Raw genomic sequence first — 18441 nt, forward strand, 5'->3', positions numbered from 1 at the left:
ATAGCAGGCTAGGCATGAACAAAACCACACTGGAAATGTCCTGATGAGCAGACGCATCTGCTGGGATGAGATCACAGCAATCTCGTTGGGCGGATATCACAGACATGACCTTTGAACCTGTATACAGCAGGGGCATATATACACCGGGATCCAGGGCTTGTCCTCAGTTACTCTGTTCATTGTGTCCGTGATAAACAAACTTTTTTCAGGGTGAATGAGTTCAAGCGAAACATATTCAAGTGTCTCCATGAGTGTATTTGGTGTGTAAATGTTTTCACTGCCCAGCAACAACCTTTGCACAGCCAAATAACAGCTTTTCTGACAGGCTGTAGACTCTACTTTGTGGAGACACTTCTACTAAGTGGCCTAATGTGATTGTGCTTAAAATATGCACTCACGGCAAATGCAATAGAATCTCCTCTATTTGGTTTTCCTCTGGTAATGAAATGCTTAAAATGAGTTTAATGTGTAGTGGAAAAACAGTATATAGCGGTTTTCTGTACTGAACTATGTATCCATTGTAATGGATGTATGAGTGAATGAATGAATGAAGAAGTGAGTGGTTATGGTAACAAACCTATAATGTCCATGGCTCTGTTGTCAGTGCTGAGGTTCTCTGAGCTCCCTCTCTCTCCCAGTGGCCCTCCAAACGCTGCCATCAACAACATGTCCGACAGGCGACCAGCGCTCTGTGACCTAGAAGGAAGACAGAAGGAGGGAGAGAGAGAGAGTGAGCGTTATGATTTATCGAGAACAAAGTATAAAAAGAAAGAGACCATCCATAAAAGTAACCTCCTTCCCCAATGTTCTCATTGCTTCCCCGTCCCCAGACACGTCTCCTTCTTCCCCTCCGCCGCTCGGCCCCGTCTTCTCAGGGCTTCAATAATGGATGCCATGAAACAGAATTACCTCCCGAATGCTCTGCCCTCCTCCGCTCCTCTGTCTAGAAGACTGCAGGGTCGCGCATCCCCCTGTGTCTGCCTGTTGCCGGGTGATGCCAGGACAAGGCCCTGCTGTGCCAGGAAAGTCACCATGTTGGGGGAGCTGGGCGGCTTAGGGAACTCAAACGGGGGTATACCCTGTGGAGAAAGTTTGTGGAGAAGTTGATCAACTTTACTTCATTTTTGACTTTCTACCGAGTTCACCGTCCCTTTTGGCAGGTCACATAGTGAGGGGAATGTGTGTCAGTGAATGCCTTCTCATTTAGATTGCTTTTAACCCAGAGCATGAACCTCCAAAACAGCAAGGAATGCTCAGTCTGGGTGAATATTTGTCAAATGTATTCATGTCATATCAGGTAACCCATAAATTCAGTTTTATTGTGGAGCCGACCGCGGCATTCCTAGGTTTACCACAGGGGAAGATAAAAGTTAAATAAACTGGGGCTTTGTTATACTGTGGCTGCCTGGACACATTTCACATGGTCAAATATTTAAGGCAAACAACGGCCTTCAGACATGTATTACTTTTAGGATAGAGCATTGCTTGCAAGCTCTCTTTCTACCCTTGACACTTGCAATCTCAAACACATTTTCTGATATTGGCTAACCTCCCCACTACGGTACACATAATATTGAACTCTTGACACACCTACACACACGCACACGCACACGCGCACACACACACACACACACATACAGTTGATACAGTAATCCAACACAAGCCATAAACGCAAACACATATACTTTTCTCACAGACACACTTCTATATCTCAGGCACCGTGAAAATAATCACATTTAGTACAACATATACACACTCATAGACACACACACACACACACACACACACACACACACAAAGTCAGAAACTGCATAAAGGTCTCACCCTTGAGGGGGAGCCCAGGATGGTGGGCAGGGGGCTTCTCTGCATGAGCTCACTGAGTCGGGGTGAGGAGTGTAGGGGCCGAAGAGCCATGAAGCCCCCCTGAGGGATGCCCACCGGGTCCGAGTGCTGCTTGCGGATCTTCTGACGGGCGATGTTACCCACCTCCTGCAGACAGGGAGCACTGTGCAGCCTGGTGCCCAGACCATGCTGTTGGTGCTGGGGTTGAAATCTGCCGTCAGTGCCTGGAAGAGCCAGATGACAGGTAAAGGAGTTCGAATTAGCCATGCTACCTGACACTGTGCTCCTCGTTAACACCAATGAGACATTATGTACACACTGGGACAGTAAAAAGAACATCCATGACCTGATAGATAGAAACAGATTTGACTGCCCTAAAGTCAACACAGATCACAGATAAATGTTTCAATAACAGCTTCAACTAAAGATGAGACCTTACATTCAAACAAGAGTTAGGAAATAAAACAAAGGTCACATTTCACTGTGAACTTAAAAGACAGAGACTAAACATTTTCATAGGGAACATCTTTTCAGGCTGGCAGCCAATGGTTCACACTGCAGGAGAGGACAGTCAGTTCCCGCTGGGACATCTGGAGGCTATGGTCTATGCTGACTAATGGGTATAGGTGATGTTTCACATGAAACTTCTAAAGCTAAAAATAGGATCACACAGGCCAGAGCCTGGAGGGTGGGATGGCTGCTTTTCCCCTCCGTTTTGGTTTTTCATTTTCACTTTTCATTTTTCATATGAAAAGATAAAGCTATTGGCACTTATGATATGTACAAATTATGATATTTTCATATCATGTATATGTAAATATACTATAAACCCAAGGACTTCAGAGTACTTAAAAGGTGTTGATATACTTTTAGTGGGTTTGTCCTCTTACAAATGACATTGCTCCATGGCACTTACAATGCTAGTGTAACGGTCCATTATTCAAGCTACAGAGTGTTCAAACTTCCTTGAGTTGCTACAATGTGACAGAATATTTTAAAAAGGGATAATGAGGATCCCTACCGCTGCTCCGTGCTCCACACCGACCCAGATCTGTGCCCAGTGGGTCAGTCTGGCCGGGCATCTCAGGGATGGTGCCCACTAGAGAACAACAGGACAACAAGGAGAAGAAAGAAAAAAAAACATTCTTCCTTTAGAAATGAGACACAAAATGGAAACCAAGGCAACATCAGCCAAGCAAAGCTGCTATTTCTAAGAGGACTGGATTGGTTGGATTGGGCTTTATATGACAGAGACAAAAGGGTGCTATTTGAAGATTAGTGAGAGGGTACAAAATAGAACACAAATACAAACACCGTCTTTCTTTCTTTACTGTCCGATTTCTTTTTTCAGATCAAAAGAAAACAGTTAAACAGTTAAAACATGTTAAATCAGACCCTAACTAATAGTGATCTGGTAGTAGCCAAAAACCTGCCCTGTCACATCTCCTGTGATGAGGCACGTCTTACCCTGGGGGGAGAGCTGGAAGGGTTTGGAGGCCCCGGCAGAGAGTCTCCGTGAGCTGAGGGCCGAGCCGTAGGCCCCTGAGTGCGGTGGCGATGGTGCGATCCTCCCGAAGGCCAGCGAGGTGCCACTGCTGCAGCGACGCACTGGGGGTGCCGACCTGAGGGACGGCCATCAAATACACACAGCGTTGAAGGAACAGAATCCCAATGTTAGAGCAAGTTGTGTAGAGAGATAGGGAGCAGGCGGAGGAGAGCTGTGTAACAACAATGTCTAGGGCTGTTTTGGGGAATTTCTACATTTATTACAGTTTCTTCGCATTTATTTGAAGTACTAAAAATGGCAGATGTAGTGACATAACATGCCTGAATTAGCGAAGATATGCAAAAATCAACGTGTCTAGGTTACAGATGCACCGATCCACTTCTTTTCAATTCTGATGCCTGAATCTGGATATCTGTTGATACCAATGCTCTTTTTTCTTGAAAGTACCCTAGCGGAGACGTTTTGTTTGATTACATTTTTTTTAAAGATATTATTTTAGGTTTTTGTGAGTTTGTAGATGAAGATTTACATTAATCATGCAGTTACAATTTTCTTATCACAATGTAACTGTATCATACGTGGATCGGTGAAATTTAACCCGATACCCGATCCATTTCATAAGGTCAGTATCAGCGCTGACACTGGTCCATGAATGGGATCGGTGAATCACTAGTCTAGGTCTAGTCTAGGAGTCTTTGTACGAGAATGTTCGAAAAACATCAAGAGAGTGAGAGAAAGAGGGAGTGAAAAAGGGAGATGTGTTGGCACATTTGAGAGTGACAGATAGAGAAGTGGAAGGGAAGAAAAATGTTGGCGAGACAAAGAAAGAAAGAAAGAAAGAAAGAAAGAAAGAGAGGAGAGTGTTCACACAGACCTGGGGGAACTGTCTTGGCTGGGAGACTGGAGGTTCTGCTCCATGCGCTGGTAGTTGTGAATCTGAGTGGGGACTGGGATGGGCACGGACTGGCCATAGTTACTGGAGTTACTCGCCAAGCATTCACTGAGCCTGCTGAGGAAGAGGGTGGCAGAGAGAAGGAGAGTGAGGGAGACTGTTCAGCATTCAATCAATGAACGAGAGAATGAGATTTTGAGGGGGGAAAAAATTACGGTTAAAGACCTGAGACACAATATCATGGCCGAGAACAATTAAACACTAAGACACAAAAACCCCTCAGAAAATGTCCGGACAAGGCCGTCAAAGAATGACGGATAAACTGATAGAAGACCGAGGGAGACAGAGACAGCGTGCACGGACACAGAGAGGGTGCTGTGTGAGGTCTATCAGTAAGGGCCAGACAGTGAGAGGTGGGGGAGGGATAAAGGACACATAGCTGCTGTTCATCCACTCTCACTCTCTCTGTAATCCTCTTATCAGTGTCAAAAACCACTTCCACTGGACAGACAGGAGTGCAAAGAGCATTCGGGTTAAACCCACAGAGTCACCGCTAAAATGTTCAAGTTCACAAATCAGAAAACTGAAACTAAAGTTAAATAATGATGGGGATGTGATAAATGGGCTGATATGTAGTTTATTATTTCATTGATATTTGCCCTCCTTCTACAAACTTGCTGTTTAATGGTATTGCGGATTAACTACTAAGAATCAGCTCATTTTTCTCCTAAGCTTGACTATGTGGTCAGTCATCCAGTGCTTACACTGCTACCCCTCAACCTCAATAAACACACACGCACACATACACACACACACACACACACACACACACGCACACAAACACTTACCCAGAGGGTCCCGGCGAGCTACTGTAGGATGGGGATCGGGGCGGGGTCTTGCTTTGACTGCCCACGCCACCAGAGGCCAGCAGAGAGCTGCTGATGACAAAGGTTGCTAGGGTTACCATATGGGTGGTCACAGCTATGATCCGTGGTTACCATGTCAATCAGCACGTCCACAGTTGGTCCCAGCTCACTGGGTCACGCAGTGCTTACACATGGTTTGACATGACACCCACTCCAAGAGCTTAGTAGTGCAGTGGTTTGTGTGGTTCTCTGACCTCATTCTGACCCATTTCTATTCCTTCAACCATTTGCTATTTCTAAATCTGTCTTTCGTTGCTAAAATAACGGCCTGGCCCTAACACCACTCTGCTGAGTTCACCACACAACAAAATGGGCTCTATGGGGCTTGTGGATACTTGAGCAGGGAGAGTCCCGTGAAGCTGCTGTCACACTTACCCACTGCACATGAGGCTGTCCTGCAGCACTTTACTGCTTGGTATCTCACAGGCCAACTCACCTACAAAAGGAGTGAGAAAGAGACAGAGAGAGAGAGAGAGAGAGAGAGAGAGAGAGAGAGAGAGAGCGCGAGAGAGAGAGAGAGAGAGAGAGACCAAACGAAGGTCAGTGAGTAAGTGAGAATGAATCCCACAATCCCATATGGATACAGTAACGTCCCAGTGTCATTCTTCAGTGTGAGGTGTGGGTCTTACTGGCGAAGTGAGCTGGAACAATGACAAAGTCGTCTGTGTCACAGGATGAGTTCTTGCTGCTGCCCCCGCCTCCACCTGAGTCCTTCAGCAGGGAACCAGGAGACTCCTGGGTAGGAGAGGGTAGGGGCTTCGCACGGAGCTGCTGAATCTCTGCCAAGGACTGCTGCAAAACGCAGAGAGAAAAAGACACAGTTTAGTCCACACCTGCCTATGACTACAAAATAAGAAGGGCAAAGAACATAACACTCGTATGAGAAATAGAAATTAATTGACAAACACATTTCAGCAAAAACTACAACGTGTGTTAGATTAAGGACATTTGGAAACCCATGGTGTAGCCCTTAACCTTTATTTCCTGATCAATTATTTTCTTGTGTGGATAACCCTTTGACATGCATGGACAACTCATATCTATTAAGAGTTTTTATCAGGCTGTGTGTATGTGTGTGTGTGTGTGTGTGTGTGTGTGTCCAGGGTGTAGGGCTTATCTCTCTACTAACCTCCTCATCACACACCAAATGAACTGCTTTAAGCAAATAACCCACCCCCACACACACTCCACTTCATTACATTAACCCAAACACACACTAACATGTACTCCTGACACGTGTACACACACACACACAGACAGACAGACACACACACACACACACACACATGAACTTACTGGTGGTGAGGCAAGGTGTGATGTGGAAGAACTACTGCAGGAACTAGCGGAGGCTGAATTGGGAAAGCTCTGGAGTGCCACTGGAGCGGCTGTCAACACAGGGCATTCTGTTTTTAATCTATGCTCAGTACTATTACAGACATCACAGAGAGTCAATGCTGAGTTGGACTGCTTTTATATGGACAAAAATGAATACTCACACTTCTTCATAGATGAGCTTGCTTCCAGGAATGGGTGTCGAAAGAACTCATCTAAATAAAGAGAAATAAACATTGAAGACTTTTTTTTTCTAGGATGGATAGAACCACTGGATGGATAGAATATTGTAATTTGTGATTAACCAAACACAAATCTCAACTGCAATCATGTGTCATAACTGTGATAAATGAAAAAGAATGAGCTGAACACGAGGCTCTAGTACACATTCCAGGGATACAGTGTTTTGTTAGGGATCCAGGTAACTTGGACCAGCTATGATAAAAATGTAGGACAAATGGGCCAGTATAAGGCTATGCAACCGCATGGCAAACAGGCTGTGTGAGCGCAAACTGACCGAAGTCCATGCGGTCTTTATGGTTCCGCTGCAGAAGGCCGAGGAGCAAGTGTCTGAGATGGGTAGAGGTTTCTCTGGGAATGCTGGAGAAAAAAACAAAAATACACACAGAGGGAGTGAGGGTGAGAGCAAGGAAGCAAGAGTATGCAGAAGTAGACAGACAGGTGTTACCAACAACAACATTGTGTCTGTGAGGGGTCGTAGAAATGTCATAGTTCAGTGAGTTAAGTGAGGGCACTTACTTGGGTGAGAGGTTTTTATTCTTCTCATAAAACAAGCGGAGGTCTTGGGGACTGCTGGCCTGGAGTTGAGAAAGCCAGTGAACACACGAGTTACAGAGAGAACTGAGGCAACAGCGTGTGAATACTCAAATGTTTATTCCTATCGTTGTGGCTTCTTTCATTTTAGTTTATATGGGAATGTCGTCATTTGAACATTTTAATTGAAAAAGTGTCTGCTTGTGTTAAAAAAGAAACCGCTTTGGTAGATACAGGACATGTTACAGATGTGGTATGTGTAATACACTGATAGTTATCTCTCATGTAGCACATGTCTGCTACACACATGCCTTATAACGACAGAGTTACCAACACATACCTGAAATAACACAGAAATACGACACCTTAGATAAGCCGATGTATGTAAAAACAGGCTACAGTAATCCCCTCCTCACTATGGCTTCACACTATGGCTATACTGATGGACTGCCAATGTTTGCTGCAGTGCTCACCTGAAAGGGGGCCTTCCCTGTAAGGCACTGGAAAACTATGGTTCCTATGCTCCACAGGTCTGCCTTGGCGTCATAGTTCTGGGACATGATGACTTCAGGGGCCTGTAAGCAGAGGGGATTAGGGCCACGAGATCTGCCTTGTCGTGTCGCTGTCAAAGGCCAGTGTGAAAATGCTAACTCACCATGTACATAGGGGAGCCACAGAGAGTGGCAGCCATCATGTTGTTCTGGAGATGCCTGGCGAATCCAAAGTCAGCTACAAACAGAGATGACAGATGTTGGACAAAAACAAACGCATGCTCCAACACCAACATAAAGGACACAGATAGACCCACACGGACATGCTGTGTGTATGACACTGTATGAAACGCACCTATCTTGATGCAGGTGTTGGTGGAGTGGGACTTGCGGCCTGCAGGGAGGGATAAGAGGATGTTTTGGGGCTTGAGGTCTCGGTGGATGATGCCTTTGGATTGCAGGATCCTCATGGCTCCAGCGATCTGCAGCAGGAACACTCGAATGGTGTCCTCGCTCAAGGTGCCCTTGGCTGTAACAACACACATAAATATAAGTCCATCTGGCATCTTGTACAAAACACAACACTGATAGATTTGATAGGTCAATTTAGAGAAATTAGGTAGTTATTACACAACGCTGAAAAAATAAGGTTGTTTTCTGAAGCAAAGTAACTGAACCGCACAGTAGCTTAATTTGGGTAGGTTTAGTCTAATTTGCCTGAAAATCATTTTGGGATGTTGGTTCACCATTATCTAACATCAAACGCAAAACTACATAACTCTAGACTGTGAGATAGCAGAATAGCATTTTTTACACAAAATATACATTTGATAACACTCAAGCATGACCTACTAAGAGTCTAATTGTCAATTTCATAAAACCTTGTTAATTCCATAAACTTAGCCATTTTAAAACCAACATTTGATCATCAGCTTTCATATACAGAAATAATAGTCTTTTTGAGACACCAACAATAACAGGATTAATCCAGATCCCTAACCCTCCCTGGGATCTGAGCCATTAAGATCAAATGTGCCTTCTCAGACAAACTATAGATCTTCATAGCCACAATGCTGTGAATCTCATGAGAACATGGCCCCGGTGTGAGACTGTGGACAGATAAACCCTCCACCAGCCCATCCTCTCCATGTGGCAGCACAGAGTCATCTTGTTTACTGCCTGTCCTGAGGGAATGTGCTTCTGCTCTGTTTTCGTGACTAACACAAGTCAGCTGACACGGGATCTACACCCCAGCACTGCAGACCACTTCACACAGTCCTTCATAAAACCAATCTGTATTAGGCCCCTGGTGGAGTTTGTGCAGGGCTTTTAACTACTGCTGCCTTTCTCCAACTACCCAGTGGAAGTTAGACAGCCCAGCAACACCCGTGTGTTCTGTAAACTTCCTCAAAGAAACCACCCTGGAGTGGTTTCCTGCCCCAGAGGGAGGGTCAAGAGGCCTGACCCAGGGTCTATCACCCCCGTCATCTTCCAACACTCACAGAGCCCTGGGGCTTTAGCAGCTCCCATCCTCGCTGGGGCAGACATGCAGACGACAAGCACAAGCACATCTCCATTGTGTGCTTATCAGAGAGCAACACGCTGGCTAGAACTGAGGAAATATCCTCTGGGGTGGCTGCATGGTAAACAACATGCCAAAATCTCATTTCAGATCTTCAGACCAAAGCTATACACAACATGGCTTGTTGCAAGAGAAATGTTTTGACACTGTGGGCGAAATTAAGGCTTCAGTTTAGGGGTGTAGTGAGAACAATAGAAATCAAATCTGTTTTCTAAATTGGTAAAATTGTTACTCTATTCCTTCAGGGGTGGACAATACACTTGTATTGTATTCTGAGATCTGTCATCACCCCCTTCTTCTTCTTCTTCTCTTTCCTAATCCTACCTGTTGTTAATGGTATGTGCAAGTACCGTAAATCCTCAAATAGTGGCCGGGGCTTTTATATACTTAGGCTGCACAGCGCACCGGCCTGTATTTGGGGCAGGCTTGTATTAGGGGCAGGCCTTTATTTCTTACGGCTCTTCAGAATGTTCAAAAAAGTTCTGTTGATTTGAATGGGGCACCCCAACGTTAGGAGGTCTGTAATTTCTTGATATTCACCACCTCGAAAAGTTAATGACCGCTGTCATTGGCAACAGGTTTTGTGCTTCTAATTCACATCTTTCATATCATTCTGCAAGAAGTCCGTCATTTAACGTAGCGGAAAGTCATTGTAACTTGAAGTCAGCAAGTAATGGGTTGTTACGCAACACCATTTTTTTCTTACCGGAAATCACGAAACGGCAACAAAATCATTAAAAAGAGGTATTTTGGAGGAATGTCTTCTCTCGTTTAGGCAAGTAACTGTATAATAACAAATTCACCTAGTAGACTGACACATTTCTTTTTTTATTGCAAACAGCCATGAAATTAGCCAACAATTAAATTGTGATGTCTGCTTTGTCATGGTGGACTGATGCTGGTAGGCTACAGTAAAATAGGCTACCGGTATCTTTTTTTACCCCCGGCTTGTATACGGGGCCCGGCTTTTATTTGTCCGTATCGACCACGCCCCCGGCTACTATCTGAAGCCTGGCCTCTAATTGAATCCCGGTCTTTATTTGAGGATTTACGGTAATACTGGGATATCAGTGTGAAGCCTACTGTTTGCAACTTGTGCAACAGCATAAAAGTTTGCTCAAAGAATGTTAGTAAAAACTGCTTAACATGCTTACCGTGTAGGTAGTCAGCAAGATCTCCACCATTGCAGTACTGTGATTGGAAGCAGAGATAAAGAACAAGGTTAAATACTTCAGAGGTTTGAGGTTCAGGTCTAACAGGGAAAGCAACAATCCTATTCAACAATTTTAACCCTAACACGGTAAATACAACACACAACATATGAGGCCCAGCAGCCTTAAGGTTCAAAGAAGGCTGGATGTTCACCATTCCCCCTGAAGGGTTGAGTGTTTTTGTGTACCAGAAGAGGAAGTCAACTGTAAAGAATCTGGGTGGATTTGATGCTGATAACATTGACATGAAGTAAGCAAGTTATCTCCCCATAACAAAGTCAGGGGATTCAAATACAGGCTACGCCAAATCCAAAACCAGTGTGGGGTCTTTTGAGCCATGTTCACAAATGGACTTATGGAGTTAATGGCTCTCGCCTAAAACAGTTAAATATTACCATCAAGCTAAACTGTCCCATTCCTGTTACCACCAGTGGAACCACAAAGTCGCAAACAGTCTGGAATACAGACATGGCTTGTGTAACTATTGAAGAAGGCCCTGAGCAGTGGAGTCAAGTGTGCTGTTGCGTGTTGATTAACCATGTGACCTCTCAAAGCTCTCCTGTTCATCCCAGCTCAGGTTCCTCACAGGCCTGGCAGCTTAGCCTCTCACATTCATAGTCAAGTGCAGATCAGTCACGCTGATACACAAGGCGCACCCGCACGGTGCATAACTCACCTCCATCACCAGGTACACCGAGCTCGCCGTTTCCTGAAAACACACAAACATGCTGTGAGACTTTGTTCACCCTAGGGTGTGTTAACATTTTTAAAACACAGAGAGAAAATCAGTTGAGACAAAGACAGAATTGTTTGTTTGCACGGACAATTACTTTCCTTTCATAATATGTGTTTGTCTTGTAAATGTGCTGTACTATGCAATAGAGGAAATGGTCAGACAAAAACAACCTTGACCTCACAGTCTAATTGACTGGAAATCCAGAATTACATGTTCACTACTACACCACATCCTGGCAGCATTGGGAGATTGGCATAATGGCTAGATGCACCATTTCACAGAGGTAATTATAAGGGCATATGAGCTCATTTGGACAACATGACAACGCTTATAACAACTTCTCCATGTACCCTTCAGCTGTTAACCAAGTTGAATGACAGTCTGAAATGAAGTGAAACCCAGCAGTGTATCTATCAGTAAGGGGAAACTGGTGGAAGAGAGCTTTTATATTGATGGTGAGATGATTCCTTCTATTGTAGAGACACAAGAGTTTAGACAGGTGGCACAATTCCACATTCAGTGACCGAGGACAGGTTGAAGAGCTCAGAGAATTCATTGTTAAGGCTATCAATAAGATTGATTTCAGAGGTGGAGAAATTTGAGAGAATCATGAATAAGGCAGCCAGGAAATGGCTTGGGTGACACGTTGTCTAAGTACTGTAGCACTGTATGGGAAATTGATTTTGGAGTTGCCAATGACCTGCTTGGTGGAGGAGTTCAAATGTGCAAAGACCAGCCTGGAGATGACTTCATCTCAATCTAAGGATCCAGCAGCCAAGAACACTCCAAAAGTGAAAAGAGGGAGAAGCGATTCAACATGCACAAAGTGCATTACAGCATAGGGATATCATTGGGCCGGTACAGAGTGGAAGAGCAGGGTTTAGGTTGACAGTTGGGAAAGCATGAAAGCATGGGGTAACCAGCTTTGTTCTCAAGCAAGAAGAGGAAACTAGACGGGCAGTAGCGGCTTCTTAGACAAAGCAAGTGCAATGCATGAACTGGCATAACTTCAGTTATTGTGTGGGTGAAGAAGGAAGCTGCAAGCTGTGTACGAATGTTGGCTCATTAAAACATGTTCTGTCTGGTTGTAAAACTAGCTTGACCCAGGGTCACTACTCATAGAGACATAATCAGGTTATTAAAATCATTGGAGAGGGGCAGAAAGTTCTTGTGAGACCAGACATGTTATTGTATTCTGAATGCGAGCGCATTGTTTACCTCACTGAGTTAACAATTCCCTTTGAAGATGTGACTGAGGAAGCCTTTGAAGGGAAGAAGCTGAAGTATGCAGAACTAGTGGCGGAAGTAAAGGAACGAGGTTGGCAGGCACACACAAGACCAGTGGAGATAGGTGTTAGAGGCTTTATAAGCTAAATCAACCATAACGTTTCAGTTGGATTTTGGTTTTCGAGGATAATCACACAATAAAGCTTTAATGGAGCTGTCTGAGGCTGTCTGAGCCAGTGGTTATGGCTGAGGCACTCACAGACTGCTTGGGGACATGGGAATTCCGTGAAGAGGCCTGTTGTCGCAAGATGTTTCGGTGGCTAAGGTGACCAGGGTTTCGAATCCCATTTTATTTCCTTACCCTAATCTGGGTTCATAATCCCGGAGGATTCTGCCACCCCAGCCTCTTCCCCAAGGCTAAGACTATCTCATTTTAAAACAGTTTTAAAAGGAAAACAATTTCTGTCCAGATGAGTGTTTTAGCTCTGTATCATAAATAATCTCTGTCTATAGTAACACGCCTGAAAACGCATATCACTTGACCATTCACATACACTGGGAATCTAACTGCACAACAGCTGCTGGCACAGACAAGGTCAGCAACGCTTGTAATTGCATTCACCACTGGTAGTTCAGGCTGATACGGTTTGTTTCTTCCGGAGGGTCACATGCAAGGAGCGCGACAAATACGTTGTGACTGATAAGACCCAATCAGGAAGCAAATGTGGGTGTCTGTGTCATCGCCTCCAAATGTCTCCATTTCAACCCGTCCAAACTAAAACACAACCCTGGAGTTTTCAAACTAAAACTGGGCCAGCAGCGTTTCCAAAAGTCCAGCAGCATTTTAAAACAAAAACGTTTATTATTATTGTGCATGTAACCTTACCCTAACCTGGATTTGTACTCCAGAGGGGGTTAACCTCCCACCCACCCCTACCCTGGTAGTCTGTGGCATGCCATTGTAGAATGAGATTGATGCGTACATGAATAGGCATTGTTTAGACATGCGAATGAAGGTGCCCACTTGACAACCCCAGTGAAATGCTCACAAAGGCATCTTTGGTGTTGTTAAGTAAGTAGTATTGGTATGATGGTTGTGGTGCACCCTAGGTTGTTGGGTATTAGCACTTGCATATGAAAGAGAGAGGATTGGCCACTGTGGGAAGTCCCCAACCAGGAAATAAACCATATTTCCTTTGTATATCTAAAGAAAATGTATATCACTAAAGAAAGAAAGAAAGAAAGAAAGCGAAAAGACAGTACATCACTAAACTGTACTACTAAAAAATACACATAGTAGGTGTGTGCATTTGTGCTAATAATCCAGTGCATCGAATTCAGATTAATTGTAAAATAATCTTCATCCATCAGATCTGTTATTGAGATTTACAGTGTCTGCTGCATCAGTGGCATTTGTCTGAGCCTGAAATTAGCCATCTACATGATGAGTGCAAATGCAATGGGGCCTGTGTTGATTTGGTGCTGACTCTATGCCAACAAAGCATGTCCCACGAATGGCTTGGTGTTAAGCGTCACTCTGAGTTTATGCATTAGGGGCAGGAATCGCACTGAATGTGTTCTGTGTTCTAGCATGACAAATATGCTAACAAGCTGAAAGAGAGAGAGAGAGCAAGAAAGAAATCTGATTCAACTAACCATTTCCAAATCTACTTTTACTTTAAAGAGAAAAAACCTGTAGTGACACTGAAATAACTGCCCCTGCTCTCAAACACCACCACCACAAATCCAAAGGTGTTCCATAATGTTTGCACGGCTATAAAGTACTTTACACTCTAGAAAACAATAGAATAAGAAAGAGTGTGGACTGGCGTAAAACACACACGAGAGAGAATTAGATACAGTCAGAATTACAACAGCAAACATACTTTTTATGGCAAATACCCGCTTCAGGCTATGTCATGTACCTCACGGTTTCCCTAAACTCAAAGCCAACAACCTAAAGACACACAGTGAGCATGTTTGACTTGTTTTCTTTCTGCTCTCATACCCCTATTCAACGCCTCCAGCCCCACCCCCACCCCCACCACCAGAACCAGAGCCTCTAAACAGCATAAGAGGACTGCCACTCTTCAAAAAGTCCACTTATCTCTTAGCAACAGCTGACCTCCCACTCTCTCTGCCTGTCCTGGGCAACCAATCAGTGGTGCAGGATGGACTGCCGGTGGCAGGCAGAGGACTGCTGACTCAGCACACAGCTAACCTTTTTTGTTTTTTTTGTATCTCCTAAATATTCTGTTTCCATGCTGGTGAGAGAGAGAGAGAGAAACAGTAAGGGGAATAGAAAGAGAAAAAGAGAGAGAGAGAGAGAGAGAGAGATTTTACTTTAAAGTCCTTTTACAGTAAAAAAACTGGCAAAAGGTCAAATCAAGACATAATAAAAAGAAAAAAAGAGAAGAGAGATAAATAGATAGAGAGAGAGAAAGAGAGTGTCTAAGTGAGAAAGTGAGGAAACTCTTAAACTATCCTGCTACGTGCCCAAAGACTCGCACTGAGATAAGTAATAAGTTAATAAACCCTTCTTCTGCCCAACAGGGTGTGTGATGTGATGTGATAAAGAGGGCAACCCCTGGCCAGGCCAGAGGGGCAGTCCAAGAGAAACAGAAACAGAACAGGCACTGGGCTAAAATACCGTGTCTCTTTTGGGACAACCTCTCAGCTGGTTGAAAAAAATGTTGGGCTTATGTGAGTAAAATCCTGCATTTCATGTAGCTTATTTGAGGTTATGTTGTTATCAACACTGATAGCATAACTGCCACCATTACCTTGCACATGAATAATATCTATATAATACCTATACGCAGAAAGACCTCTAAATAGACAAGTGCACATTGCTGCCATTAAGGGTTGCCATTCAAATGGTGAATGAATCTCCATGACCCACCAACACTGAAAACAGAATCTCACAATAGGCTCACCAGGGCATGCTGTTTAGGGATCCAATGGCAACTCTAGGCTCCCTCTACAATCCCAATATAATTTTAAGGATGCAAATGAGGAAATCTAAGCAGAAATGGACCCACCCTATGTTTCTAAAGCACAATGTTCCCTCAGATCTCTGCGCCCTCGGCCTATGCTACCTCACGTAGCCTATGTGTTACCGATGTGTTTATGGACCTTGTGGTACCAAAGGTACTCGCTCACTCAGACACTATAGACACAATACACCCTATTCTCTCACATGCAGTTAAGATAAGGAATAAAGGACAAAGTATCATAACAAACTAAGTCTTAAAGATAGTTATTGACTTACTGCAGACCTAAGGCACTAATATGGGTCGCTGTTTCCTTATAGTTCTGGATTCTGGCCATCATACAGTTGATGAAAGAAGGGCTCATAGGTACAGTGCACTGAGAACAACAGCCTGACCAGGAAGAGAACACTTATAGGACACCTTCTAGCTACAGAACGTGCATAGAGCAGGAGTTGACACAGGTTAACTGACTTCATGTCAAGGACTGCTGTCTTATAAATGGTCAGAAAGCAGGTGCTATGTCTCTGAGAAGCAGAGAGGTGATATCCTCAACATCGTTGCATATGTATGAATGGTAAGGCTACCCAGCTTCTATATTAAGCTTTGGACTATTCCCTCAAATGTATCCACTTAGGTTTTCAAGGCGATAATTAAGGATCCTATCCAATGCACAAGCTCTCTCTCACTCACTCACACACACACAGACACAGACACACCCCGCCCAGGCATATTTCAGAACAGTAAGGGAAACATTACCAAAAAACGGTCATGGATACCTCCAGACTCATGAACCAACCCATTAATTTAAAAACACTCAACGGTCATTGCCTCGGGGGTTCCTAAAGGAATCAAGTAACACAGGTTCGACAAACATATTGCTGCAGTTGTACCTACTCTAAAATGCTCTAAAATCATTACGTTGGATGAGTCGAACATATATTCATCAATTACCTATATCTGTCATTCTCTCTTAGTAGGCTAATACCCTACACTCCGGATAAAGAGGCTGTCTACAAGACTACGTTTTCCTCTAAACGGACCAATAGCCTAACACGCACATGGTATGTCAACAAAGGAACACGTGATGGATGTAAAGTGACTGCAAACCACTTTGAATAAGTTGTCATATATGTTTATGTTAGTGTGTGCAATGTTCTATCCTAAATAAAAACGTCTATACTTATATTACAGTTCCCTTTTTCCGACTACGAGGCCTACGTGGCGTGTGTTATAAGGCCTTACGTGATTTATCAATTTCCTCAAAGCCTTGGTCAGTAGGGCAGAAAAAGTAAACTATGCGAAACCGGTACTCTTTTCGTTACATACCTGGAAATCGTATAGGGCGACGATGTTTTCATGTTTCAGTTCCTAGAAAGAGAGACATTCATTTTAGATAAGCCACCGGGAATAGAGATGGTAATGTCATAGTCTCCTCGGGATGCATTATGGGAGTGTTTACCTTTAATATCTTTATTTCTTTCCCCAGAAGTGTCTGTGACTTTGCAAGGTTTTTCTTGTTAATGCATTTCACAGCAACCTCCCAATCGTGTTTCTGAAAACAAAACAATGTGAACTTGTGTGCAACTGTTCATAGCAGAACATTAGTTCAATGCAAATCAATACACCATTCCGTCAAAAGACATAGTTCATCAATAGCGTATGCTACAATAGAAAACAGTGTATTTGTACATGATTAGCTGGTGCCGGAGTAACATTGCGGGCTTGTAGTGGACATGTCACGACATATTCTCGTTGCCGATGTGTAATTATACTAGTGGGCCTATGCATGTAATAATGTTTATTTGCAATAAAATTAAATATCAAGCACAATAAAGATTTTTTGAGTCTGACACTTATTTTAAACCAACACAAAATCTACTTCATCCCTATCCCTCAAAGGAAACAAAGCTAACAGGAAAGTTTTACTTCCTCGATGTTGTCACCGAATACAATGCACATTTTTTGCACAATCTCTTGCATGCATAAATGTAGAAAATCTGATTTACAAGGTTAGATTTTTTTGTCCGTTCTAGTATGCTGCAGCATATAATAAGATCATTTCCCAGGCCTTTGCTTTTTAAGGTGGAATGGCACAGTTGTGACAGACAAAGCTGAGCATCCATCGAGATTCTTCACGGATATACAACGTACAACGTTGTCCAACAACTTGGCAGACGACAAAATTGCGAGAGGGCCATGACTATAATTAAGACATGGCTGGAGGACACTATTATAACGTGGCCCTAACAAAGTTATTTCTCACCTCTCGATGCCTGCCTCGGAACACCACAGCAAAGGCTCCGTGTCCGATGAGATCCTTCCTGCTGAACTCAAATTTGCCAACTGTCTCCATCATCCCAGTTATGCGTAGTAGAACACTATTTCAATGAAATGGTGAGCCAGGTAAATGCAGGCCACTGGATTTCCCTCTTTGGCACCCTCTGTTCCACGGTAACGTTGAGGCAGCAGGAAAGGTGTCCCCCTCTTTCGCATGCCATGAGCTGCCTTTCCAAGAAGAAATAACTGTCTTCTTTCATGATAGCTTGTCGAGGAAAAGGAATAACAATATTCCTCTTAACTGATAAACGCTCCCATGATTGTGTACAGAACTAGCGCAATAGCAAAAAAGGACAAATGTTGAGCTAAAAATATCCCACAATACCACCTTAAGAAGAACGGTGGTTTTGTTTGTATACAGACGATATTGTCGACTCGGTAAAAATCCTCCCAGTATTGACGAAGGAATGTACGTACTAGTTTTCAATTTCCTACTCCATTCGATGTAGATGTTTGTGTGTTCTTCTAGTTTCTCTTGCAATATTAATTTCCTTGCAGAGGGAGTCTGTTTCGCTGCATTCAACAAAGACCTGAGCTCCGCCGAGCCAGCACATATGCGCATGCGTAGTGGCAAAGTGTCTTATGTTGAAT

General features: G+C 43.7%; 1 protein-coding gene across 4 annotated transcripts in view; it reads right to left on the minus strand.

The window, feature by feature from the left end:
• The window catches only part of ulk1b (unc-51 like autophagy activating kinase 1), a 24461-nt gene extending 6020 nt beyond the window's left edge, over positions 1–18441 (minus strand). Inside the window, exons 1-21 of one of the 4 annotated variants that reach the window (XM_031577319.2) lie at positions 17777–18441; positions 16973–17065; positions 16840–16881; positions 11234–11266; positions 10501–10537; positions 8120–8293; positions 7929–8002; positions 7747–7848; positions 7259–7317; positions 7017–7099; positions 6664–6714; positions 6464–6552; positions 5797–5959; positions 5543–5603; positions 5090–5176; positions 4224–4355; positions 3310–3464; positions 2864–2941; positions 1825–2066; positions 910–1079; positions 578–696 (exon numbers count right to left, since the gene is read on the minus strand). In XM_031577319.2, the coding sequence (XP_031433179.1) occupies positions 578–696; positions 910–1079; positions 1825–2066; positions 2864–2941; positions 3310–3464; positions 4224–4355; positions 5090–5176; positions 5543–5603; positions 5797–5959; positions 6464–6552; positions 6664–6714; positions 7017–7099; positions 7259–7317; positions 7747–7848; positions 7929–8002; positions 8120–8293; positions 10501–10537; positions 11234–11266; positions 16840–16881; positions 16973–17065; positions 17777–17869 (2137 nt within the window). In that variant the 5' untranslated portion in view covers positions 17870–18441. Of the gene's footprint in view, positions 1–577; positions 697–909; positions 1080–1824; positions 2067–2863; positions 2942–3309; positions 3465–4223; positions 4359–5089; positions 5180–5542; positions 5604–5796; positions 5960–6463; positions 6553–6663; positions 6715–7016; positions 7100–7258; positions 7318–7746; positions 7849–7928; positions 8003–8119; positions 8294–10500; positions 10538–11233; positions 11267–16839; positions 16882–16972; positions 17066–17776 lie in introns of all 4 variants that reach the window. The other 3 variants (XM_031577316.2, XM_031577317.2, XM_031577315.2) reach the window with 3 other exon arrangements.

This window comes from Clupea harengus, chromosome 12, assembly GCF_900700415.2.
Source record: "Clupea harengus chromosome 12, Ch_v2.0.2, whole genome shotgun sequence".
NCBI lineage: Eukaryota > Metazoa > Chordata > Actinopteri > Clupeiformes > Clupeidae > Clupea > Clupea harengus.